Source organism: Maniola jurtina, chromosome 9, assembly GCF_905333055.1.
Source record: "Maniola jurtina chromosome 9, ilManJurt1.1, whole genome shotgun sequence".
NCBI lineage: Eukaryota > Metazoa > Arthropoda > Insecta > Lepidoptera > Nymphalidae > Maniola > Maniola jurtina.
The window spans coordinates 1173384-1197979 of NC_060037.1; the positions used below are offsets into that span (position 1 = coordinate 1173384).

At 38.5% G+C, this 24596-nt stretch overlaps 3 protein-coding genes across 3 annotated transcripts in view; 2 read left to right on the forward strand and 1 right to left on the reverse strand.

Annotated features, from left to right (window-relative positions):
- Window positions 1-12289, forward strand: part of LOC123868474 (D(3) dopamine receptor) — a 27663-nt gene extending 15374 nt beyond the window's left edge. The window contains exons 2-5 of the mRNA XM_045911015.1: window positions 6920-7482; window positions 8683-8842; window positions 10062-10232; window positions 11417-12289. Coding sequence (XP_045766971.1) covers window positions 7103-7482; window positions 8683-8842; window positions 10062-10232; window positions 11417-11920 — 1215 coding nt within the window. The 5' untranslated portion in view covers window positions 6920-7102 and the 3' untranslated portion in view covers window positions 11921-12289. The remainder of the gene's footprint in view (window positions 1-6919; window positions 7483-8682; window positions 8843-10061; window positions 10233-11416) is intronic.
- Window positions 1-21828, reverse strand: part of LOC123868472 (serine/threonine-protein kinase SMG1) — a 220974-nt gene extending 199146 nt beyond the window's left edge. Inside the window, exon 1 of the mRNA XM_045911013.1 lies at window positions 14982-21828. Coding sequence (XP_045766969.1) covers window positions 14982-21728 — 6747 coding nt within the window. The 5' untranslated portion in view covers window positions 21729-21828. The remainder of the gene's footprint in view (window positions 1-14981) is intronic.
- Window positions 21829-22717: 889 nt separating this feature from the next.
- Window positions 22718-23968, forward strand: LOC123868204 (ribosomal RNA-processing protein 7 homolog A). The gene is made up of 2 exons (XM_045910620.1): window positions 22718-22913; window positions 23001-23968. The coding sequence occupies exons 1-2, from the start codon at window positions 22880-22882 to the stop codon at window positions 23750-23752; spliced, it is 786 nt and encodes a 261-aa protein (XP_045766576.1). The 5' UTR covers window positions 22718-22879; the 3' UTR covers window positions 23753-23968.
- Window positions 23969-24596: the final 628 nt, after the last annotated feature.

Below are 24596 nucleotides of genomic sequence, written 5' to 3' on the forward strand. Positions count from 1 at the left end.
TTCTTATCTAATTACTGTACAAATCAAGGCTACGTGGAATGGTACCATCATACAAGATTTAATTTTTTTAATTTACATACATTTTAATTTTTTACTAGCTGTTTTTATAGCGACAATAGGAATACACATTCTCTCTAGCTCTAATACGGTTCAAGAGATACAGCCTACTGACAAACAGACAGACGGATGGACAGCGGAGGCAATAGTAATAGTCCTATTGGCGGCCTTTGGCTACGGAACCCTAGTAAATGGATGGCATTCCTCAAAAAGCGAGTTCCTAGATCATAAAAAAGCCAGACAAGGCAGGCTAGTCAAAATAAAAATTCACTTGTCAGTCATGTCTGTCGATGCTAGCGCGCATCGTCCTTCGAGCGAATCGATCTGTTACCATTAACTTTAATAGACGAGCCGACAATGTCAGACAAACCGACGTCACATAACATACGGCCCCTGAATAAAGAATCGACAATGACACTGAATTCCGATACCTATAGTCTGATCTTTCAGTCCCTGGAATTCTGACGGTTTAAGAGTAAGTGAAGTTGCGCCAGGAAGGTCGTCAATCATCAATGTATTTCAATGTTCCAAAGATAAGGGGTGTTATAAATTTGACGTGTGTATCTGTGTATCTATCTGTCTGTGGCATCGTAGCTCCTAAACTAATGAACCGAGTTTAATTTAGTTTTTTTGTTTGAAAGGTGGCTTGATCGAGAGTGTTCTTAGCTATTATAATCCAAGAAAATCGGTTCAGCCGTTTGAAAGTTATCAGCTCTTTTCTAGTTACTGTAACCTTCGCTTGTCTGGGGTGTTCTAAATTTTTAATTTACACTTGTCCATACAAAGAACTTGCCCAATGTATAAAATGACAACTGTCAGAATACCACCGAATTAAAAATCAGACTATATCAACATCATACCTCCAACCCACATAACTGTCGCATACCTACCCGTGATAAATAGACTGGGGACAAGCCATTTGAATGTTTCAAAGTCAGAATTTTTTATGGTCATTCGCTGTTCACCCTGAGTTTCGTTTTCAAACGTAATTTCAGATTTTAAGTTAAAATGTAGCGCTATTCCTAAAAATAAGTGACATTTGCAGGCCAGGGCTATAAGCTCAATTTACAAAACTGAAAGCCCACTTGTACGAGGACTATTAAGTATACTGATTTGGTTAAGTTTTGTGATGGTGACTTTTTGGCAAGAGCATAATGTGGCTGCTAAAAAGTGATAACATTACAATTTTAACTACAAGTGTAAATTAAAAATTTATAACACCGCCGACAAGTGAAGGTTACAGTAACTAGAAAAGACCGAAAAAACCTGATAACTTTCAAACGGCTGAACTGATTTTCTTGGACTATTCCGCGCCTACGATCTAAAGTATCTGAGTTTTCCAAAACATCATTTTCAAATAAATAATTATGTATTTAGGCAACGTCCATCTTGACAGCTTGACATTTGTCAATTGACATAATATTATGAACCTAACGGTTATCTAACCTTCTTTTCTACAAGAAAACTAGAAAAGAGCTGATAACTCTTAAACGGCTAAACCAATTTTTTTGGATTATAGCTAAGAACACTCTCGATCAAGCCACCTTTCAAACAAAAAAAAGTAAATTAAAATCGGTTCATTCGTTTAGGCGCTACGATGCCACAGACAGATACACAGATACACAGATACATAGACAGATACACACATACACAGACACACAGATACACAGATACACAGATACACACGTCAAACTTATAACACCCCTCTTTTTGGGTCGGGGGTTAAAAACAGTTTAAGTGCCCTTGTGGATAAGAGGACCTAAATTAAAATAGAGGTAAATTATAAAAGGAGGTTTATGTGTTTGACCTGTGTTTATGTAAATATGTCCGTTCCTATGTTCGCTTGTAACTACTCAACTGTTCAACCGATAAATGAAAAGTCATTAGTCATAATGGCGTACATAAAAATCTTAAGAAATCTAAATAATGTTCGAGCTGAAAAAGATGCAGTGCAAACCGCAGTCAGGGTTTAAAAGAAAATTAAATTACTTGTTCTCGTTCGGTTTCAAACCATACAAATTGTACAACAATATAATGGTTTTGTAGAATAAACATCTTGTTTACTGTTTTCACCCTCTCCTGCTTGGTCCTTGAGTTGAATCAATAAATCAAATTTAAGTAATTTTGACAATAATTGCAAACGTAGTAATGAACATTGAGATTAATTAATGATTTAAATTTTGCTTAAGCTTAACGCTGGTTACACACCATCAAGTTTACCGGTCAAGTTTGCAGCGGCCTTGAAGCGGCGTCCAGTAAACTTGACGGTGTGGCTATTAGTGTGCGTGATGTCATGCGCACTTGATGGTGTGTGGCCAGTGTAAACTAGAGTGAGGGAATTCTTGGTTTGATCCTGAATCGACGATATTATGTCAAATATTAGGCTATGATGACGTGAAATCATAGAAAAATAAGGCTCCCTTAGAGCTACCTGCGTCAAATGAACTAACATTATTTTAACGTCTGCCAGTGACATCAAAGCCTTGAGGTTTTGCTAGAAGTTTCCTAACTGTCGTGAACTGTGGTGCGGCTATCAGTTGGCTGGACGCCGCTTCAAGTCCGCTGCAAACTTGACAGTACACTTGATCGTGTGAGGTCAGCGTAATATTTCAATCGCGTGAAATTGTATAATACTTCCACGGTGTTGACTTTACCACAGTACCACAGTCCACGACAGTCAAGGAACTTGTAACAAAACGTAGAGGCTTCGACGTTACTGGCAGGCGTCAGTGTTAGTACATTAGACGCAGGAAGCCCTAATGTAGCCTTATTTTTCTATGATTTTACGTCACCATAGCCTAATATTTGACATATCGTCGATTCAGAATCAAACCGAGAGTTCCCTCACTCTAATTCACTCCGACTTTACTCATTGACAACCACTTGTCAATAGTTTTGAAGTAGTCATTTGCTCCAGTTTACACTTAAACACTAAACGATTTCATTTAACGATACTTCCTGAACACTTGGTTACAATTGTTCACGAGTTTCCTGAAACTCGTGATAATTGCTACAAGCGTAATTGGTCACTCAGTGTAAATGAGTCAAGACATCATTACATGTTCGATTACTTTAATTTTTGGGTTCCGTTTTTAGGATGCCAATGGGACCATATCACTAAGCCTCCACTGTCCGTTTGTCCGTGCGTCTGTCTGTCAGCGGGCTGTATATCGTGAACCGTAATATGTAGAGAATTGAAATTTTCACATAATCTGTATTTCTATTGCCGCTACACCAAAAAACTTAATATAAATTTCAAAATAGTCGCAACAAAATTATTAAAAATTAAAGTATTATTTCTTGTACCATGGAACGGAACTCTTCATGCGCGAATCCGACTCGCACTTGATCGGTTAATATTTAGAAGTCGTTTTGAGTTGTCGGTTGGGACGTTCTTCAGAAGGCATTTTCTGGGAAGAAGATATTATTATCAATTTAATCTCAGAAAATTTTAACACAAACGCTATCCAGTAAATGTTTGCAACACTCATAAAAGCTTTAATGAACGCTTAGCCTCATGATAGTAGGGACTTAAATGTCTTGATAGTAGGAGCTAGGGGCGTTGTTTGTCAACATCTTTGCTTTGCGTGGGTTTTCCCAACGTCAGACGTCGAATAGTGATCAGGGCACGGACGTTCCATATTAATGACCTGCCCCTGTTGTATATTGAACGAAAGGGCATTATTTAAGTGAGTAATCTAATTGAGCAATCGGTGCGAGCAGAATACTGGATCCTGATTTACCTTGTATTCGTTTAAGATTTAGAATTTTAGTGGTTTAGCCAAGAGTTTCTTAATCTTAGCTTAATCTACTTCTGTTCTCCTAACTTACTCATATATGTACCTATCTAAGGCCACGCAATTAATTGACAACAAGGGTAAATTAAAAATTTATAACAGCTCCGACCAGTGAAGGTTACGGTAACTAGAAAAGAGCTGGTAACTTTCAAACGGCTGAACCGATTTTCTTGGATTTCATTCCAGAGCATTCATGATGTTTTCAAAGGATCGTGAAGGCTGCTAGTGTTTTTAACCCCCAACCCAAAAAGAGGGGTTTTATAAGTTTGACCTATATATCTGTGTATCTGTCTGTGGGACCGTAGCTCCTAAACTAATGAACCGATTTTAATTTAGTTTTTTTTTTTTTTGTTTGAAAGGTGGCTTGATCGAAAGTGTTCATAGCTAAAATCCAAGACAATCGGTTCAGCCGTTTGAAAGTTATCAGCTCTTTTCTAGTTACAGTAACCTTCACTTGTTGGGGGTGTTATAAATTTTTAATTTACACTTGTTATATATTTAGATTTATTACTACAGGTTGTAGGTCCACTCTATTTTGTTCCGACATATCCGTTACACGTTAAAGATTCATAAAGTAGGTAGTAACTCGTGCCTGACATATTAGGAACTCGCGTACATTTTCTGAGTACTCGCTTTATTTATAAATGAAATTATAATATGTATTCAGACTTGTGCTCTCAGACATCCAGTGCCTAGCCATAATCAAATTAGGATTGAGAGGTGCTCTTTAAACTTATCACTCTGGGATTTCTATGTAAATGACTCGACACTTTCATGTATATTTTGTAGAAGAATGACAACCAGAAATCGCAATAAATCCCATCAATACACCCATATTCCATACTAGTATTACTTATTAGACATGAATGCAAAGTGTGTCTGCCTGTCTGCTGTATCCACGGCCTGTCAGTTAAATCGATTTTGTCTAAAGGTGCAAAGATAGCTTGCACTTCGGGAACAGTATTTGTCCCGGCCAACTGAAGAGTTTCCACAGGATTTTATAAAAACCTAAATCTACGCGGACGAAGTCGGGGGAATAATCTAGTTTCTTATATGAATCAAAAGATGTAGGCAAAGTGTGTTTGAAGTAAAAGTACCCATTAGAAATGCCGGAAAAGGCCAAAATCTGTATAATGTAATGTTTCACCAAGTTGTTCTTACGGGCTTTATTAAAATTACCAACCTGTGTAGAGCCTGAGTACAACTTCTTATCCCCGCTAGCTACACATACTACAAGTGAGGAGTTCAGGGACCAACCCAAACCTTGAGTCGCAAGACACGGCTGATCGATTCATATCACGAATTGAATCGACAAATGAAATCGAGCGTTTTTCTACTGCGCCGAACGGATGTGTATTCAATATTATTGTTTGTATCTCTATGCCAGAATAAAACCGACCCGCAGTATTTATTTCACTCAGCTGTTTTAAGTTTGTCTTTTCTCTAAAAAACAATTCAATCGGTATTCGGAGGTTCGATCTCTGGGATCCCTGTTCGAAACCTGGGACCTGCTCATAATAAGACCACAGCGCTTACCACTGCCCTGTCTGTTCTATGTCCTACTTCAACGTTAGCTGTTGATATCATCCGTAAATAAAAATAATTAATTGGTACAGGGGCGCATACTCCTCTGTTCATACCGATGCGACATCTCACAAAGATGATTTACGAATGGACCAGTCAAAAGCCACTGTTCAATTTGAATTCATCAAAATTCTGTTTGACATCCACCATTGTAATTAACCCGAGCTTATTGCCGGTGTTTCATATACAAGGGTAATAAATTAAACCAATAAATTAACGTAGCAAATCGAAATTGGGTGTATTCATTTTCATATTACAAGTCTACGTCATGACAAAAGTGATCTGCATGTCTATCAACAAACTAGAGAGTTTTTAAAGAAAAAAAACCTGTCAGGTGCGAGTCGCACTCCGAACCATGGTAAAAGTATAACACTTTTATATGCAATATTGCAAGTTAATGACGGTCAGCGCCATCTACATATATGTGATTTAGTAAACTAATTACTATTTGTTCGTAAATTTGAATACATTTCAATTTTTTTGTGATGTAGCTACAAATTCACGGTTTTCGGATTTTTCATTTTACTTGTGCTATAAGCCTAACCACCTGAGAAATTTCATGATTCTAGGTCAACGGGAAGTACCCTATAGGTTTTTTGACAGACACGACAGACGGACAAACTGACAGGCAGACAGACAGACAACGAAGTGATCCTATAAGGCTTTCTTTTTTCACTTCAGGTATAAAACCATAAAATACATGTAAAAATATAAACTGCTTTTAATTTCGAAATGTCCACTGGGAAAATTTATCGTGTATTCTAGAATCAAATAATTCTAATGCAATCACAAAGGTTGCCTACTAGCCTATTTATAAACTCCTATGTTCATCTATTTTAATCCTGTAGTAAAAATGTTATCATCGACAAGTCACTATAAAAGCTTTTACGATGCTCGCTAATAAGTCATCGATATATGGATCCTCGAGGGAGGCGACCTTCTACTTGTAATTTTATTCCTCCCCAACCAATCAAAGTTATAGACATTTTCGGTATGTACCTTCAATTTTTCGACCACCTCTCTAGCGCAGTGGTGAGCATTGTGGTCTTATGAGTGGGAGGATCCGGATTCGATTCCTGGCATTTTATTAGAGTTCCGTATCTCAAAAGGAAAAACAAACCCCTTATGTTATGTTGTCTGTCTGTCTGTCCGTCTGTCGTATCTTTCAAGAAAACCTATAGGGTACTTCCTGTTGACCTAGAATTATGAAATTTGGCAGGTAGGTGGGTCTAATAGCACAAGTGAAGTAAAATCATAAAATAATGTGTTATTTCTAATACGATGGTACGGAACCCTTCGCGTGCGAGTCCAAAAAGCACTTGACCGGTTTTATATTTATAAACTAGCGGTTGGCAGCAATCAGAACTGTTAGCAAGTGATGAAGGAACCTCAGATGGAGCGTGCTTGTCTACAAGATGCCTATTCAATTAAAATAAACACAATTTCTTTGAGTCTTCAATAACGCAATTCGTTTTTTGCAGGTGCAGTAAACATCGAAAATGAGACAGTTGTTACTGAAAATGTTCAAAGAGACCATAGCAATAAATGTGAGTGGTTTCAAAACGCGAGTGATATTAAAACTTGGGACAATGTGCGTGTAAGGTTCGACCACGACGTCGAATCACTCGGGCTGGGGGTCGCCGGCGACCGAGCCCAGCGATGGTATGGACGTTGTTCTGGGGAATGGTAGCGAGGAGTGGACTGACCGGTGGAACTCTACGAGGGCGGACCACTCGGACTTGTACAACTACTGGGCATGGAGCATCGTGGACGGCGCGCTGATGCTGCTCATCGTCAGCGGCAACACCCTCACCATCTTCGCCGTCACGATGAGCCGCCGTCTGTCCTCCCTCGTCTCCAACCAGTTCGTGCTCAACCTGGCCATATCCGACCTGATGGTGGGCCTCACGCTGCCCTACCACCTCGTCTTCTACATAGACGACGACTTCGGACAGATCAAGTGGTCCTGCCTGATGAGGTTCATACTCATAATACTCGCGTGCCTCGCATCCATTTACAACATCATCGCGATCGCTGTGGACAGGTAAGAACTAACAACACCGTACTACTCGTACGTCATGCATTCACCCCGTCCGCGTCCCCGTTTACTCGTACATACAATTGGAAATCCAAGACAGTTCGTCAGAAATACGCTTGCAATGTTTTACCCGAAGTAAATTCAACAGGGCTTAAAAATACACGCAAATAAATTGTACAGCTGTATCGGATCACGCTATGTGAACTCACAATCAATACTTAAAGCGCAAACGGTTCTATAGTCTGTTATTTTTGTAATTTTATTAAAATCTAAGTAGGTAGGTAGTTGTTTGCCTCAACGTCTCAGAATATACAAGTGTAAATTAAAAATTTATAACACCCCCGACGATCCAAGGTATTTGAGTTTTCCAAAACATCATTTTCAAATAAATAATCATGTATTTAGGCAACGTCCATCTTGACAGCTTGACATTTGTCTATTGACATAATATTATGAACCTAACGGTTATCTAACCTTCTTTTCTACAAGAAAACTAGAAAAGAGCTGATAACTCTTAAACGGCTGAACCAATTTTTTTAGATTATAGCTAAGAACACTCTCGATCAAGCCACCTTTCAAACAAAAAAAACTAAATTAAAATCGGTTCATTCGTTTAGGCGCTACGATGCCATAGACAGATACACAGATACACAGACACACAGATACACACGTCAAACTTATAACACCCCTCTTTTTGGGTCGGGGGTTAAAAATTATGTTTTACAGAAACTTTCTATAAGAAACATTTTATCAAGAAAATTCGTGAGAAAATCTCAAAATGAGATTAGCACTTTCAGCCGGGATGACCTTACACTAAACATTGTAATAAGGCCATCATTTTCTTCGAAGTAGCACATTATTTTTTAACCCCTGACCCAAAAAGAGGGGTGTTATAAGTTTGACGTGTGTATCTGTGTATCGGTGTATCTGTGTATCTGTCTGTGGCATTGTAGCTCCTAAACTAATGAACCGATTTTAATTTATTTTTTTTTGTTTGAAAGGTGGCTTGATCGAGAGTGTTCTTAGCTATCATCCAAGAAAATCGGTTCATCCGTTTGAAAGTTATCAGCTTTTTTCTAGTTACTGTAACCTTCACTTGTCGGGGGTGTTATAAATTTTTAATTTACACTTGTGTTTTTAAACAGGTCTGCTTAGCTACACCTATAATAGACTGGCAACATATAATAATCTGTTATCGTATAACAGGTACATAGCAATAGTGCACCCGCTGCATTACAGCCGCTACATGACTAAGCTGGTGACGCGGCTGCTCATGAGCGCGACATGGTCTGTGGCGGTGTGCATCAGCTGCATACCGGTGTTCTGGAACGAGTGGCGGGACGGCGTGGCTTGCGAGATGAACGAGGTACACATTTTGAAACATAATAATAATCTCTTGTCACTATGTAGCAATATGTGCTTATAGCGCACCCATTGCACTATAAACACTATATAACTACAATTTTACCTGAGTAAGGGACGAAAAGGCATAGTCTGATAGATGAACGTGGTACGTATCCAAACTTTTAAAAAATTACAAATATATATAGGTATTAAAGGTTAATTTCTTTTTTCGAAAAATCTGACTGTGGTTTGGTCATCGGATCTGGGGTTAATAAGTAACAAGTGTAAATTAAAAATTTATAACACCCCCGACGATCCAAAGTATTTGAATTTTCCAAAACATCATTTTCAAATAAATAATTATGTATTTAGGCAACGTCCATCTTGACAGCTTGACATTTGTCTATTGACATAATATTATGAACCTAACGATTATCTAACCTTCTTTATCACAGAAAACTAGAAAAGAGCTGATAACTCTTAAACGGCTGAACCAATTTTTTTAGATTATAGCTAAGAACACTCTCGATCAAGCCACCTTTCAAACAAAAAAAACTAAATTAAAATCGGTTCATTCGTTTAGGCGCTACGATGCCACAGACAGATACACAGATACACAGATACACAGATACACAGATACACAGATACACAGATACACAGACACACAGATACACAGATACACAGATACACACGTCAAACTTATAACACCCCTCTTTTTGGGTCGGGGGTTAAAAATTATAACCCAGTGACATTCGGAATAATGAGAGGTTCTAACGATACCTCATTTATTCAAATCTGTTCAGGCATTTAGAAGTAATGGTGGGATAAAGAAACTCATATAATGAACTCTGAAAACATTACACCCCTTTTTTGGGCAGTCGTCTAGTTATACTTTCCTGCGTCTATCAAACATTAAACATTTTTCATGGTAACTTAAGTCGAATGAACTTATTAACCCCCGACCCAAAAAGAGGGGTGTTATAAGTTTGACGTGTGTATCTGTGTATCTGTCTGTGGCATCGTAGCGCCTAAACGAATGAACCGATTTTAATTTAGTTTTTTTGTTTGAAAGGTGGCTTGATCGAGAGTGTTCTTAGCTATCATCCAAGAAAATCGGTTCAGCCGTTTGAAAGTTATCAGCTCTTTTCTAGTTACTGTAACCTTCACTTGTCGGGGGTGTTATAAATTTTTAATTTACACTTGTTTTCAAACGTTAATTTGTTAATGTGGCTAAATTCCAGGTGGTACCGAAGACGTACACGACTAGCATCCTGGCGCCAATGTTCTCGCTCATCTGGATGGTGATGTTCATCCTGTACTGGCGGATATGGCGCGAGGCCACGTGCCACGCGCGCCGCATGCGCGCCAACACCTGCTGCCCCACTGGCGCCAACGATTGGAAGAGCATTCAGGTACCGTCATCCTTCTAACTCAACTCAGCAGTTGCTCTAGACGAGAGAGTACATTTCATTGCTCCAAAGCGATTTAAGGGCATCCCATTTCTGAACTCTGCATCTGCGTAAATTATGTTGCTAAGAACATGTTGAGTTTCTTACTAGACCTTTCTGAGGGTTCGAAGTATATATGGGCTAGTTACGGATTACTTGTTATATTTGGGATATCTCCATGTTTGGAATGAAATTATGAAGCTGACCAGGTAGAAGTTTCCATGACAGCGTTAACGATTTGAAAGTACTTATCCATTTCAATAAACAATATTTGGAGTTGAATTAATGATTATAAAGGACGAAAATCATTTTATTTGTTCTGTAACACACAGTTGGAACATACATCTTAGGCTTACAGCTCAAAGGGATAATAAGTAATTAGTGTAGTTAATGGTTGGTTAGAAAATTTTTCAGCTCTTTCCCAAATACATGCGCAATTTTTTATGTTCTCATGATTCCCTTTCCCCCAGACGTCGTTCCGCCCTTGCAATTCGTTAGGGCCGGCGCCCCTAAACTAAGGGGCGCCGGTATCACTCTAATAATCGCGAAGGGTTCCATAAAGTCTGATTCCTGGCACATTGAAATGAAATAGCTACGCCTGTATGTAAGTTATTTTTGCTTATACGAGTATGTATTATTTAAATAACCGAACCGAACCAGTGGTAAATTATTTGACGATTCAAAAGCACTTGTAAAAGTTTATTTGAATAAAAATCTATTCTATTCTATTCTAATAGAAAAATAAACTGATGATGGAATATCCAAAATTGAGATACTTGATATAATGGAAACTGTAACCCCGGGATAGAGAACTGTCAAAGGGTTGATTTATGCTACCAGCGAATCGAAGCGAATTTCTAAAATTTAACACAGGATATTGACCTTTAACTCCACATGTAATGCAACAATTTCAACCGAGAAATAAAATGAAATTAAATTTTCGCTAATTCCCGCAAATGTTTCACCTGGGCAAGAGGTTTGTGTTTTACGTGGTGGGGATAGAAGTCAACGTGCCGTGTTATATTTAAGAAATTTGCTTAGATTCGCTGCTAGTATACATAAATCGATCCTAAGACTTGTAATTTGCGCTTATCTCTTGTTACCTTAGTATTACCAAAATTAACCCCATAATTTTTGTTTAATTTCAGGTGGTCTTGCTCGTTTTAGGCTCGTTCTCAATCTGCTGGATGCCATTCGTGGTGGTGGCGTGCGCTCAGACACTGCCCATAGCACCCTTGCACAACCCCTTCGCGTACCGCCTGACTTCATCCCTCGCTATGTCCAACTCCGGAATTAATCCTTTGATATACGCGTGGAAGAACGCTGGCTTCAGAGCAGCGTTTGCGAAATTGTTGAGATGCAAGAGGCCAGATACTTCGGAGTACAGAGGATCCCCTGCACCGGAGAGGAAACGTGGATCTGTGGCTTTGCGCGAGGGTTCGATCACTCGGACACCGACTGGTCTGTCTACTCTAGGAGGGAGACCCGCTCGTTTGATCTACGTGGAACGCGAAACGGATACGGCAAGATGTCGCATCATCGAGAACGCTGGATACGTGGAACAGGAGAGGGGTGATAGCAACCCTTCCTACGCCCCGGACGGGCCGACCCCCGTGCACAGGCCTGCGGCGCGAACGCCTGACGCAGTGTAGTGTTACGGTTACCATAGACAATACAGACGTTCAGTGGGAAACGTGAAACGCTTTTAGAGTTTAAAGTTGTTAGTGAGTAGGTATCCTGTCGCATTTAAAAGTGCCTAGTCTAGCTGTGGAGTTGACACTTAAACTTCTCAAAAATTGCTATTGGTAAGGCTACGGTACACAACGGCACAATACGCTTAGCGAGTGCCGGGCAATGTTAAACGTTGTTAGCGTATGATATTTACATGCAAATTCAGCGGCTAACCGCGTTGGGCCAATGTGTTCATGGCCCTTCACATGTTAGATTGCTAGGGAATACCGCTGACAGCACTACAGCTAGGATGGTCCACTATTATTATATTATACATTTGTTTGAAAAGGCAAAACATGTAAACAAATATAATATTTAGGTAATGATATCTATATTTGACAAGTGATACTGATATCTGATTAATATTTTATTGATGACTGATAATAATTATTTTATTTATTTGCTAGCAAACCAGCTGGGATTTGCTAGTTATGTCGTATTTCTCATATATATTATAACACTTAATTATTATCAATAAATAATGAATCAGATATTAGTAATATTTTTGTAATTATAAATTATAAAAACTATTTTGTTTTATAAATCAAATTGTGAACTACACAAGTGTAAATTAAAAATTTATAACACCCCCGACAAGTGAAGGTTACAGTAACTAGAAAAGAGCTGATAACTTTCAAACGGCTGAACCGATTTTCTTGGATTATAGCTAAGAACACTCTCGATCAAGCCACCTTTCAAACAAAAAAAACTAAATTAAAATTGGTTCATTAGTTTAGGCGCTACGGTGCCACAGACAGATACACAGATACACAGATACACAGACACACAGATACACAGATACACAGATACACAGATACACACGTCAAACTTATAACACCCCTCTTTTTGGGTCGGGGGTTAAAAATGAATAAAACTATGTATTTATATAAGAACACTATATTATGTTTAATATAAAGTGCACATTAGACGATAGGCTTTGCTGTCAGTTTAACCACGTACAAGTAGGCTCTTCATAATGGACTATTCAGGAAAAACCATAAAAACCTAGATCTACGCGGACGAACTCGTGGGATACAGCTAGTCCATAATAATTATCGGAATTGACTGATGCAGACCCTACCGTTTAAGGCTTATTTCATATATCCACCCTAACACCGGAATTCATAGTCAAGATAGGGGCTTCTCAAGAGGACGATTCAGACGATGTGTGTCATATATACAACCTTTGCATTGCATGAAGGTTGACCCGGAAGAGAAAATTCGCAGGCTGAAGTGGCAATGGGCACGTCATGTCTGCCGTAGAACCGACGGCCGATGGGGCAGACGTGTTCTGGAGTGGAGACCGGAAAACGCAGTGTGGGACGACCTCCACTCCAGCCCGCTGGACCGACGAGCTGATAAAGGTGGCGGGGAGCGGGTGGATGAGGAAGGCGGAGGACCATGTTTGGTGGCTTGCTATTGGAAAGGCTTATGTCCAGCAGTGGACGATACAGGCTGATCGAATAGAATGGAAGGTTTTGTATGACACATGTCGTCTAAATTTTCCTTTTAAAGAGACACATATTTGACTATGAATTCCTGTGTAAAACAGCTCCCTAGGGTAGGTATATACTCAGAAATGAGTTCTAACTATCACCTTATGCTAACACCATACACCACCTAAAGTATCCAACCCCGACAACAAATTTGTATATTATTTTTAGTGCAGGGTGCATAGAAATAAAGAGATAATATGTTTCTAAGTATTCACCACTGTTTTACGATGTGTGGCTGTTTTAGGGGTGGAGAAACAGAATAAGCCCTTTCTAATAGATGCCTAAGTGGAATACCTAATGTTTACATGTTCGACCATTTCTTGAAATCCAAACAAGTGTATTATAGGTACCTGCCTGTTCAAGTCTACGCTCAAGTTTTATGAAAGCTTTATTATTCATTATTTTACGAAAATTTTTAATAATTTTTCTGCAGTATAATTTTTTCTAATGTAAGTAATAAAGATAATATATCTATCTGTCATCTATGAGATGTTTTAAAAATTAAAAATACTATGTACTAAAATGTTCGTGGTAAATAAAAAGTATATTTAAAGATATATTATTGTGTGTGTGTGACTTTCATTTAATTATTTCTTTTAGTTGTGTCATAAGTACCTACTAGCATTTATTTTTGTTTTAATCATTGACACTGCAAAGGGCTTGGCTACGATATCATTTAATGGTAAGTGATAATCCAATGTATTTTGGAAATTGTTAACTAGGAAAAGGTAAGTAAGTATAGAATTAATTTTAAAAGCTAGCTCCTATGAAATTATATCATGGAATAAATTATGAACGACTATGAAAGTTATTAGGTAACATTTTTATAGTTTAAAGGTACAATTTAGCCACAGGTATATTTATCATGGGAAAACCAGAATTTTAAAAATTGAGACAAGGTACGCCATCTAGGTCTAAAATGAAACAATACAGCACAAATTGTATGCTGCCGTACCTATGTTCTTGAGACCCAGAGAGACGTAAGATGGCGCTGTTATGGAAAATAATTCTATTTAAAAACTTAAATATTATGAACAAATACGAAAATAAAATATTATAAGTACATATATCAGGCATTTCTTCAAAACTAATAAGATTATTTAATTCTATTCAGAATACAAATGTATTCTAGTCAGAAATAGAACCTGTTTGGATATCTGTCACTAATCACTTTGCCATTATTTCATAGTCAACATTAGTATTTACGGTTTACTAATAATAATAATAATCTACTCATGAATTTACTCCTGTGATGGAATTATATAAAAAAACTCTAAACAAAGTAAAAAGGCATCACCCTGCTGAAATATAACATAACAAATCTCTTCTTGGAATGAGAATTGAGGCATGCACATTTCCCCACTGTTTTCTTTCACCGAAAATTTATAATTTCACGTAATCTTAAATTTAGTTATATTCTTAAGATCTCTGGCTGTAAGTTTAGTTGAGAGACTGTGGAATCAAATCCAAAAAAAATCTGACTCACCTCAACTCCTGTCACCCCGAGTGCCGTCACCAAGTTGGGCGTCATCCGGAACGGCACCTTCTCTGGCACGCGCAAGGTCTTCCCTTTCTCGAAGCACACGTTATAGTCTATATGCACCACCTCACCAGACGTCAAATCTACCAGCACATTGTCCAAATGTCTGTCGCCCAAACCGATAATATAACCTATAGTACTCATCACCGCGACAGAGTAGCTGTAGCGACGCGTCATTTGCCACCACTGCTCAGGGTTCACACTGCTGCACCACAGCTCTCGCGCCAACAAATCATTGGGAGTCTCCGACGACAACTCTTGTAAGACCTGCTTCAAGATGGACACGGGCCATTCCTTCCTATTCTCCGGAGACACTCCAGCTTCTTTCAGTAACGGGTTGAGCTTGTTGTAAAAAAGTTCTGAAGGTCGGAGGACGTTCACGGGCTTATTTATTTTCGCAGACTGCATGGCTGCTTCACGATTTTGCCAGCGCTTGTACAACGCAAACAGAGGTGTCACATTGTCCACCCAACTTATCAAACCCGAGCGAGGTCCGAGAGGAATAACAGAGTAGTGACGAGCTCTGTATGTCTGGTTATTGTTGTTCTCAGAGTCACGCGCTAACATCGTGTTAGTTATTGATAGCAACTGCATTATTCTCTCATCCAAATGCAAGTCTTCGAGACCCTTGAACAGGTATGTGTAAGATTTGCCATCTGATCCATAAAACACTAACTTCTTAGGCCTTGTCTTGGTCGGTAAAATGGCCACATTGTTCTCTATGGATTTTATCGTAATTCTGACGGTACGCTGATTTGTATGAAGACCGGGCATAGTTATTACCGTGTTTTTCATGTCGGCTAACACGGGGCTTATATCACACATTTTTAGAATATAAGATGTTCTTTTATTAACTTTTTGCTGGAGTTTAATTTGTAGCTGTTTCAACGGTGCCCAAGATTCTTGCGGTTTTTCAGGATTAGCTGGATTTTTCAACTTGTCGATTACATCAACAATGATGGCTTGGAATTTGGTCTGGAACGCTGTCTCATGTGGGGTTTCGGGCGTAGCAGAGGTTATCTGATTGAGCTGCTCCAAAACAAACACGATGGGCTCGAATATGATGCGATGTTTTTCCTTAATAAGTTTCTCTTTCTCTTCGGTTGTCAGATTTGTGTTGTTCTTCACCTTTACGATTTCAGCCTCCAACTGAGTGAGACGCTTGCTGAATTCCGAATGATGTTGTACAAATGTGCCTAGACACAACTCATCCCATAGTAAGTTTATTCTCTGTAACTCCTTTACCAACAATTTGACTTGTAAAATCGTTTTCGGGGCTTGTTTAGCCAACGTTTCCACCATGTCGAGGAAGCAAGAATTTAACTCATTATTTACGACTTTGTCGCTGGCCGAGTCCTCCATGTCTAAATCATCATCACTGTCGGCATCGTCGTTAGACAAAAACGATCTCGGTACGTGTAAATCCGTTATACTGTTCTGTTCATTTTCTACGGCGCCCACTACTGCGGGGAAAGTGATAAGATGCGGCGTATCCTCTGCCAATCTGCACAGTAAGTCGGAAACGCATTTCCTCACATATGTTTCTGGATGATTAAGTCGGGAGAATAACTGTGGAATGATAACTTTCCAAGGCTGCGTAGGCGTATTGGCCAGACCTGATTCAAGAACGGTTTGTAATTCCATAGCATGCTTAACAATAAGTCGAAGCAGTCTCAGGGTAGCGTTCACAACAGCATTTTCACCACTATGATTGATAAAATCAGAAGCACATATCAATTGCAAGAACTTGAAGTAAGCGTCTGCAGATAACTCGAAATATGAGAATACTCTTTTTTGGGCTTGTCGCCATATATCAACCAACAAAGCGAGATGTTCGGGGTAAGCGTTGTTTAGTGAAGGCACCGTACGTAAATGACTTTCGATCATTTCAGATGTATTAATTTCGTTCCAATCGATATCTTCTTCATCGCATGTTGCTTTGGTTTTCGATAATATTTCACACACTGCTTCGAAATCTTGCGGCGAGCACCCGATCATAACACTTTCTATCCGAAGCTTATCGTTGTCTGTGAGTTGCTCCCGAGTTTTAGAACTGAACTCGACCATTTTGCGGCCCCATCTGAAACACCAAGCGGCAAAATTCGCCCAAGCCTTAGCTAGACCGGGGCATTGATTCACTCCAAACTGCAGCAATTTTCCAACGGCCGAGTCAGTTAGTGGAATAACGTTTTCTGAAATGTTATTATCTACCAGACCAATTTCTGGTAGAGCTGCAAGTAGTTTCATCAGAGGTGAGTCAGTGACTAAAATATTTTCATTTTCATTCTGCACCCACTTTGACAAAGTCAATAACATTCTCGTTCCTTTTTCACGGAGCTCATAGCTCTGCTCTCCCATCGCTAATCTTTGAGAAAACCCTAGAGATATACTTGCACATAGGTTAATAGCCTCCACTTTCGAATCTTCTCTGGCATATGTTACTTTACACAATTCTGCTAATGCACTGGCATTATTTAGCGTCCATATATCTAGATCATAAGTATTGTTTGACAAGAGCAGGACATTGCTTAATTCTTCCAAACTGTTGACGCTTATGCACAACTGAAATGCTGGATTATGTTTAAAATGCCTAAGAAGCTCTCTCTTGGCCATCAGTAAGTTGGCGTTCTTTCTTGCGCTTCTGATTACGTCCAGTCGAAGACATTCGTTATAAAACACGTTCTCTTCAGTCATATTGAGTTTCGTAAAATATTGGTGCCACCATAAAACACGTGTCAAATTTTTCATCTCTGTTCCATAAACGTTTTCTTTTAGTGCTGATGGTTTGAACGGGTTAGTAATTGCTTTCCCATTTTTCATGATATTTAACAAACCCTGATTGGCTAACTGCATTACTGCAACATCTTTGAGAAAATGTATAGCGTTTGTTCTAGCGAGTTCTTCTGCACTTTTATTCAATAAATATTCACAGTCGTTCAGTAAAACTTTATATTTGTTATCATAATCATTGGTGTACAAATTCATTGCTGAACATATCAATGTTGACTCTATCTTGTCAAACAGACTCTGGTATGAAGAGATATTTTTCGACATTTCAGTAGCATCAGGATTAAGAATATTCCAATCGCTTAAATCAGGAATCTCATTATTTTCATCAAATTGTTTTAAATCTATAAATGATTCCCAGTTGGAGCTATATCCAGTTCCCTCCATCATTTCTTTCCACTCTTCCATATCTTCCCAACTTTGAATATTCTTGTAGCTTTCAAATATTTGTTCATTTACAAATTTAAGTCCTTTATTGTCCAGCAGAGGCATTTTTGTTTCATCGCTATCATCATTCAATTTTGCATTGCACAACATTTTAGAATATTCAGTAGCCAATTCATAGCGTGAATTTGCTTGTTCGGCTGCTCCTTTTAACCATGGGAATTTAAGGTCGAATTTTTGTTTTATCCACACATAAAGGCCATGCAGAACCTCCGGTTCCTGAATCTTTATTAGGGCTCGAGATACACTCATTGTTATAGCCTCTATGTCAATATTAGTACTTGAATTGGCAGCATTTTGCAATATGAACGACGCGTGGTAAATCGCCGCGCCATAATTTCCTCCATAAACACTGACAGCGAGTGCAGCAGGCCGTACTCTGTTGAGCCATTCTCGACATGTGGGCCAGTTGGTGTGGAAAAATGTCTTTACAGGTTTAGCGACTGCCGGAAGGACAGTGGCCGTACCTTCTGCAGCATTGTAAGTGTACTTCTCCAAGAACATCATAAATTCGATAAGCCACCGCGATCTTACTTGTTCTGCTGTTAAAACCTCTAGTAGCTTTTTGTGTTCTTCAGCCACATACTTCGTTTCACTAGAAGATATTTCTCTGGCAACACCCTTTAAGGTTCCTTCTATCTTTGTAAAGGTTTCTTGAGGCTTACCGAGAACAGTTCGTAGTTTCAAGGTAATACATGTGTGCGCTAATTCCGAAAGGGCCCAATTTACACAAATGGATGAGAAATTTGATACACACTGTCTGAAGAAATTTAAATTATTTTCATCAGCATCATAGCTCTGTACAGGCCAAGAAGATATGAATATATCAAGCAGGAAATCTTTTGTGTCAAGATTAATTTGCATGAGACAGTTAATGATTGCTTTGAAGTGATGATTGGGGAGCATAGAGAAAGATCCTTTCATCAGGTACTCTTTGAAGGAATTTATCTTGGTGTCACAATTGATAATCATGTGAGTAAATTTGCGGCTGGTAAATATCTTTACAGTTTGCTTGTCCAATTCTTGCTGAACTATGTCCCATGGAAGTTCAAACAGAACCTTTTTGCACAATTTGGCCAAAGCTCTGTTCTGATTGTCAATGTGCAATATACATATAACTGCTATAGTTTTGAGAAGAAGCATATTCCAAACTATGTTCTTGTTCCTCAGTAACAAATAGAAATTTCTTATCACAAGCAAGACTATATTACTGTCAAAACTGTGTGCTAGTGCCAACATATTTGTTAGTAGAACCAAAAAACTTTTGGACATATTGACTATAGGCAAATATTTGTCCAGTTGACAGAATATATCAGATACCCAAGTTAAAACAAGGGTTAAGCTTTCATTAGGCATCTGGTCATCAAGTACAATGCTGAGTATGTTCAATATGACTGCAAGGTGACCAGACGTAGGGCTCGAGCTGGATACCTCTCCTAAAGTAAGGGTAGACAGTCCAAAAAGGTCATTAGCTCGCTGTTGAGAGTTTGTCACCAGATCGCTGGAGGCTATAAAGTGATTATTCTTCTTACAATGGGAATACAGCAAGTATAGTATGGCATACTGTAAGGCAGGTCTCTCTTTCATCAAAATCTCATCATGTGGACACATTTTTATTGCCAATAGTTCTAAAATACTTGGTTGTAAAGCCCACATCCCAATAATAGAATTACTAGCATTTGCCAGTTCAGATAAACATTGAAGGTAAAATATAATGTTCCTCTCTGCATCATCTTTACTCACTTCTTCAACGTACTCAACTTGTATGATTTGTATATGTGGTAAAATTATTGTGTAGGAATTTTGCATATCCATAAGAACATATTTGTATGCCTCTTGTAAGAGGGGTATATTTTTCAAATTGAGTAGATTACTGTAAACAGACATTACGCTGGTTAACACCTGAATGCTTGCAGAGAAGCGTAAAGGGCGCAACAAGGACTGAGGCCCAATGATCTGTGTTATGAACTCCAATGTTAAGTTTGACGCAATTTCCTTTATTGCTGTGGATATAAGATTTATAATGCTCAAAGAAAGTGCCTCGTCTGCTTGCATGTAACCATTCATTTCTATAGACATCAAAGCAAACAGTGAGGAAAGGCACGCAGTTGATTTCATTTGTAAGTACTTTATGAGCAACATTATGCATTCATTCCCTGCAAGAATAAGCTCTGAATCTGCATCTTCCTTCAGAGCATCTGTCATTACCTGTAGAACTTTTGAAAGGGAGTCTGTTAAGAAGGTCCATGAAACTACTTGAGACACATTAGGGTTCAGGAGAGTCCCTAAACTCTTAACAACAGTGTTGAAAACATTTAAGAATGAGGCAATTTTCTGCATGCAATCTTCATGGGAGTTAGCATCTCCATCCTTGTCACTTTTATTGGTATCCAAGTCATGACAGTAAGCCACCATGTCTTCTACAAATTGATTGAGTAAATTGACTGAAAAACCAATGTCAGCCTGCCAGTGGCGGCTCAGTTTGAATAATGATTGTAGAGCAAATTCCTTGATTTTATTAGGTTGGGCATTATCAACATGCCAACCTACCAATATGTCTACTGTGTCAACAAAATGATTAGCAAAGTGTTCAGGGTAGGAGTTGGACATCAATATCATAGCATTAATTGCCGCCATGAACACATCAGCTGAGTCTGTAGCTTCAATAATAGCTTGGAGCTTCTCCAAAGTTGTTTCTGCAAACTCTCCTAAGCAAGGCGTCAGATGGTCGATCTGAAAGGTTTCCGTGAAGGAGAGTATAAGCAAGTGCTTTATTGAAGTGTTGTGCCCAGAATATGTAGTTAAAACCCAATCAAGATGTTTCCTATAGTCAGGGCCCATAACATACCCAATTCTACCCAACACTACGGCTGCATTCTCTTTAGTTTCCGGACTGGGGGCACTGTACAGCACATCTAACAGAGAGTCCACCAGGATATCATAAGCTCTTCGTATATAGCGCGCGTTCTCTGGCAGCATGACAGCATCCTGCAACTTGCTGCATATTACTAAGGATTTCTCAATATCAGCCTCTGCACATAGGCGACGTAGTAGCTTAGAGATACGAGGGTCCTCGGGCAGGTTGACTGCCAAGTCTGACCTGTCATAGAATTTATTGTTTCCTTGCGACCAGCCATCGTTGTTAGTCGATCCTAGCGGTTCGTGATACTTGTAAGAGTTTTCGTCGCGCTCGAACGTCGGTCGTGGCGGGAAACAGCCACGGCCCCGAGGGCCTCCCCGACCGCCGCCCCGCGAGTGGCGGAACTCCGTGACGCGGCCGCGAGGCCGGAAGCGCGGGTCTCGAGGCCCTCCGAACGACGAAGAGCCATCGTACGAGCCAACATAACCTCTGACCTTATCGTCCGTTGTGTTTTCATGTCCGAAATCGTCCCGATCAGAATTGTCGATGTTCTCCGGTAATCTCGAACTTTTCACTTTACTATTTGCTGTGGTGGATAGCATCACTAAAGTTTAAATGCGGAAGATATATTATAAAACACATTGCCGTAAAGGAATAGAAAAATATAGCCAAATTTTGGACACACAACACAAACGCAAACGCTTTTCCAACAGAATTTGACACATGACACTTGTCAGCAGCAGTGTTCCCACCTACGATTTGGTTTTACCCTAGTTTATTATAAGAATTCGCACTAAATGCTAAATTGTTTTGAAACACCCTAATACTTGATTTAGGGCACATATTATAACAACATTACACGTTTTTATTACCACACTTTATTATTTCCATCCATTTTCCATTATAGTTAAATAGGTACCTTGCAAATTATTGTTCGCGACAGGTTGACATGGCAATCGGGGTATGTCAAGCCGTGCAGGGGGGACATCCAGGACAACATCACGCTGTCACAGTTTTAGTGTTTGCACTAGTTCGTATCGACCGCGTTTATCGATTTCGTCGTTGCTTGTAGGTTTGAATGTTGAAAAAATATATGACTTCAGTTGTCTGTTCGTCACTTGTAAAAATAAAACAGAAAAGTGACTGTCCTCTATAGGATGCACACTTCGTTGTAATTAAATTCGTAGCGCACGATTTAAAAACCGACCCATGACATTTGGTACAAGTACCAAAAAACAATCGATAGTATCGGTAGTAGTAAATATCGATATTGGACTACCGACCGATAGTCAACTCTAATCGTGGTTTCAAGTTACACCATACTCTTGGACTTCGCTGTGCCGGCGCCCACTGACACACGTGCGGTGCCTTTTTGGAGTGTGTGCCGGTTTTTGTGTTTTGCTGGTGTTTTTTGTAGTGGAACTGACTGGGAAGCGCTCTGAACTCTAAAGCGCACCGCACGTGTGTCAGCGGGTGCCGGCACAGACGAAGTCCATACTTATATAGTTTCCCACTTGTAAAAACATAACTACAAACTTGACATTGGTTAATCTGTGTAAAGCCAGACAAGAGAAAAAAAACATACTCTTTATCTGTGGTTTTAACATAACATAACCCACAGACATAACCTCACTTTTAACGTAAAGGTTAGTACTTTGTAAAAAATGTACCTTGTGTATTTGAATATAAACATATTTTTCCCCAAATATTAGTGTAGAAATTTTTTGTTGATATTAAATATTCATATATAAACATGAAAGCCACCAAACGAACACATGACTTCAAAGGTAAATATTTTGTTTTTCGTGTATAGCTAAGTTGTACGGGCTAATAACAAAGATTAATAGTAATAAATAATTTTTATTTAATTTCAGCCTTGGAATTAAAAATTAACGAACAGTCCACTTCTCCACATATAATTTATTTTAAAGAACATATTGTCAGGGAACATACAAATGATAAACCTTCTGGAAGAACTCTATTTATAATCAATGTACCTCCATATGCTGATGAGAATGGCCTTAAAAACGCATTTTCCGAAGCCGGGAAAGTCAATTCCGTAATTTTTTCTCTAAAACCCAGTTCAAATACTCAGTCAAATAGATTCATCACAGAAAAATGCAAGCAGTCTTTTAAAGTATGTTATTTAGTTTTTAAAAAGGTTTCTGAACTAAACAAAGCTCTTGAACTAAAAAAGTTACAACCAATGCATTCAAATGGTCATGAAATTAATGTGGGGATGAAGAAATGGATACAGGAATACAACAATTCAGTTGAAACACCCAAAGTTTTAAAAGAGAGAATAGAAGTTTTCATGAAAGAGCATGATAAGAAAGTGGATTTGGAACAAAAACAAGAGAAAGAACTGGAAAAAGAGGATGATGAAGGATGGATAACAGTGACGAAGAGGGGGAAAATGCAAAGTTTTGCTCGTACTGAAAAAGTTGAAAATAAAATATTGGCTAAAGAAGAATCAAATAAGAAAAGAAAGGAGTTGAAAAACTTCTACACCTTCCAAATCCGGGAGTCCAAGATGAAGCACATAGTTGCACTCCGGCAAAAGTTTGAACAAGATAAACAGAAGATTGTACAAATAAAACAAAGCCGTAGATTTAAACCATTTTAATTCTATAAATATTTTTACAGAACATCATGATGTATCATATTCATTGACAATTTCTTTCTTACATGTTTGTAGAATAAATTTAACTGAATAAAATGTAATGTAATATTCATAGTCTTAAAAGAAAATCTTGCAAAGGAGCAATAACCATACAGATTACAGTACATTTAAGTGAAAAAATAAAAACTGGCCAAATACGAGTCCAACTCTTACACCAAGGATTCTGTACTCTAGTATTTTTTCCAACACTTCGCATAATAAATCAAAAACTATTATGCATAAAAATAAATGAAAATCTGCTTTAGAATGCACGAGTAAATCCCTTTCATATGATGCCCCACTTGGTATAGTTTTCTTACTTTGAAAATTGAAACACATTTTAATAAATTTTTTTGTGATGTGACCAAAAATTCGCGGTTTTTGGATTTATTCCTTTACTTGTGCTAAAAGACCTACCTTCCTGCCAAATTTCATAATTCTAGGTCAACGGGAAGTACCCTATAGGTTTTCTTGACAGACAGACAACAAAGTGTATACTGTTTTAGGTATGGAAACCTAAAGACATGTTAAAATTTTGATTTCTTGATTTGAACTGCTTAATAATATTATATTTCCTATTATCCTATCTTATACTTAATATTCAAATACATACACATAAAGTGAATCAGGTGAAACACAGATTTAAATTCAGCTTAAGGTAGAATGCATATGCAATGTGCATGCATGTAAATATAAAGAAAATAATTTGATTTGTGCATTAACTTTTAACTAATCATTCTATTTATAATTTTAACTATAGCTAACACTAACTATTTACATCATAAACATCAGCAACACAGATCAATTT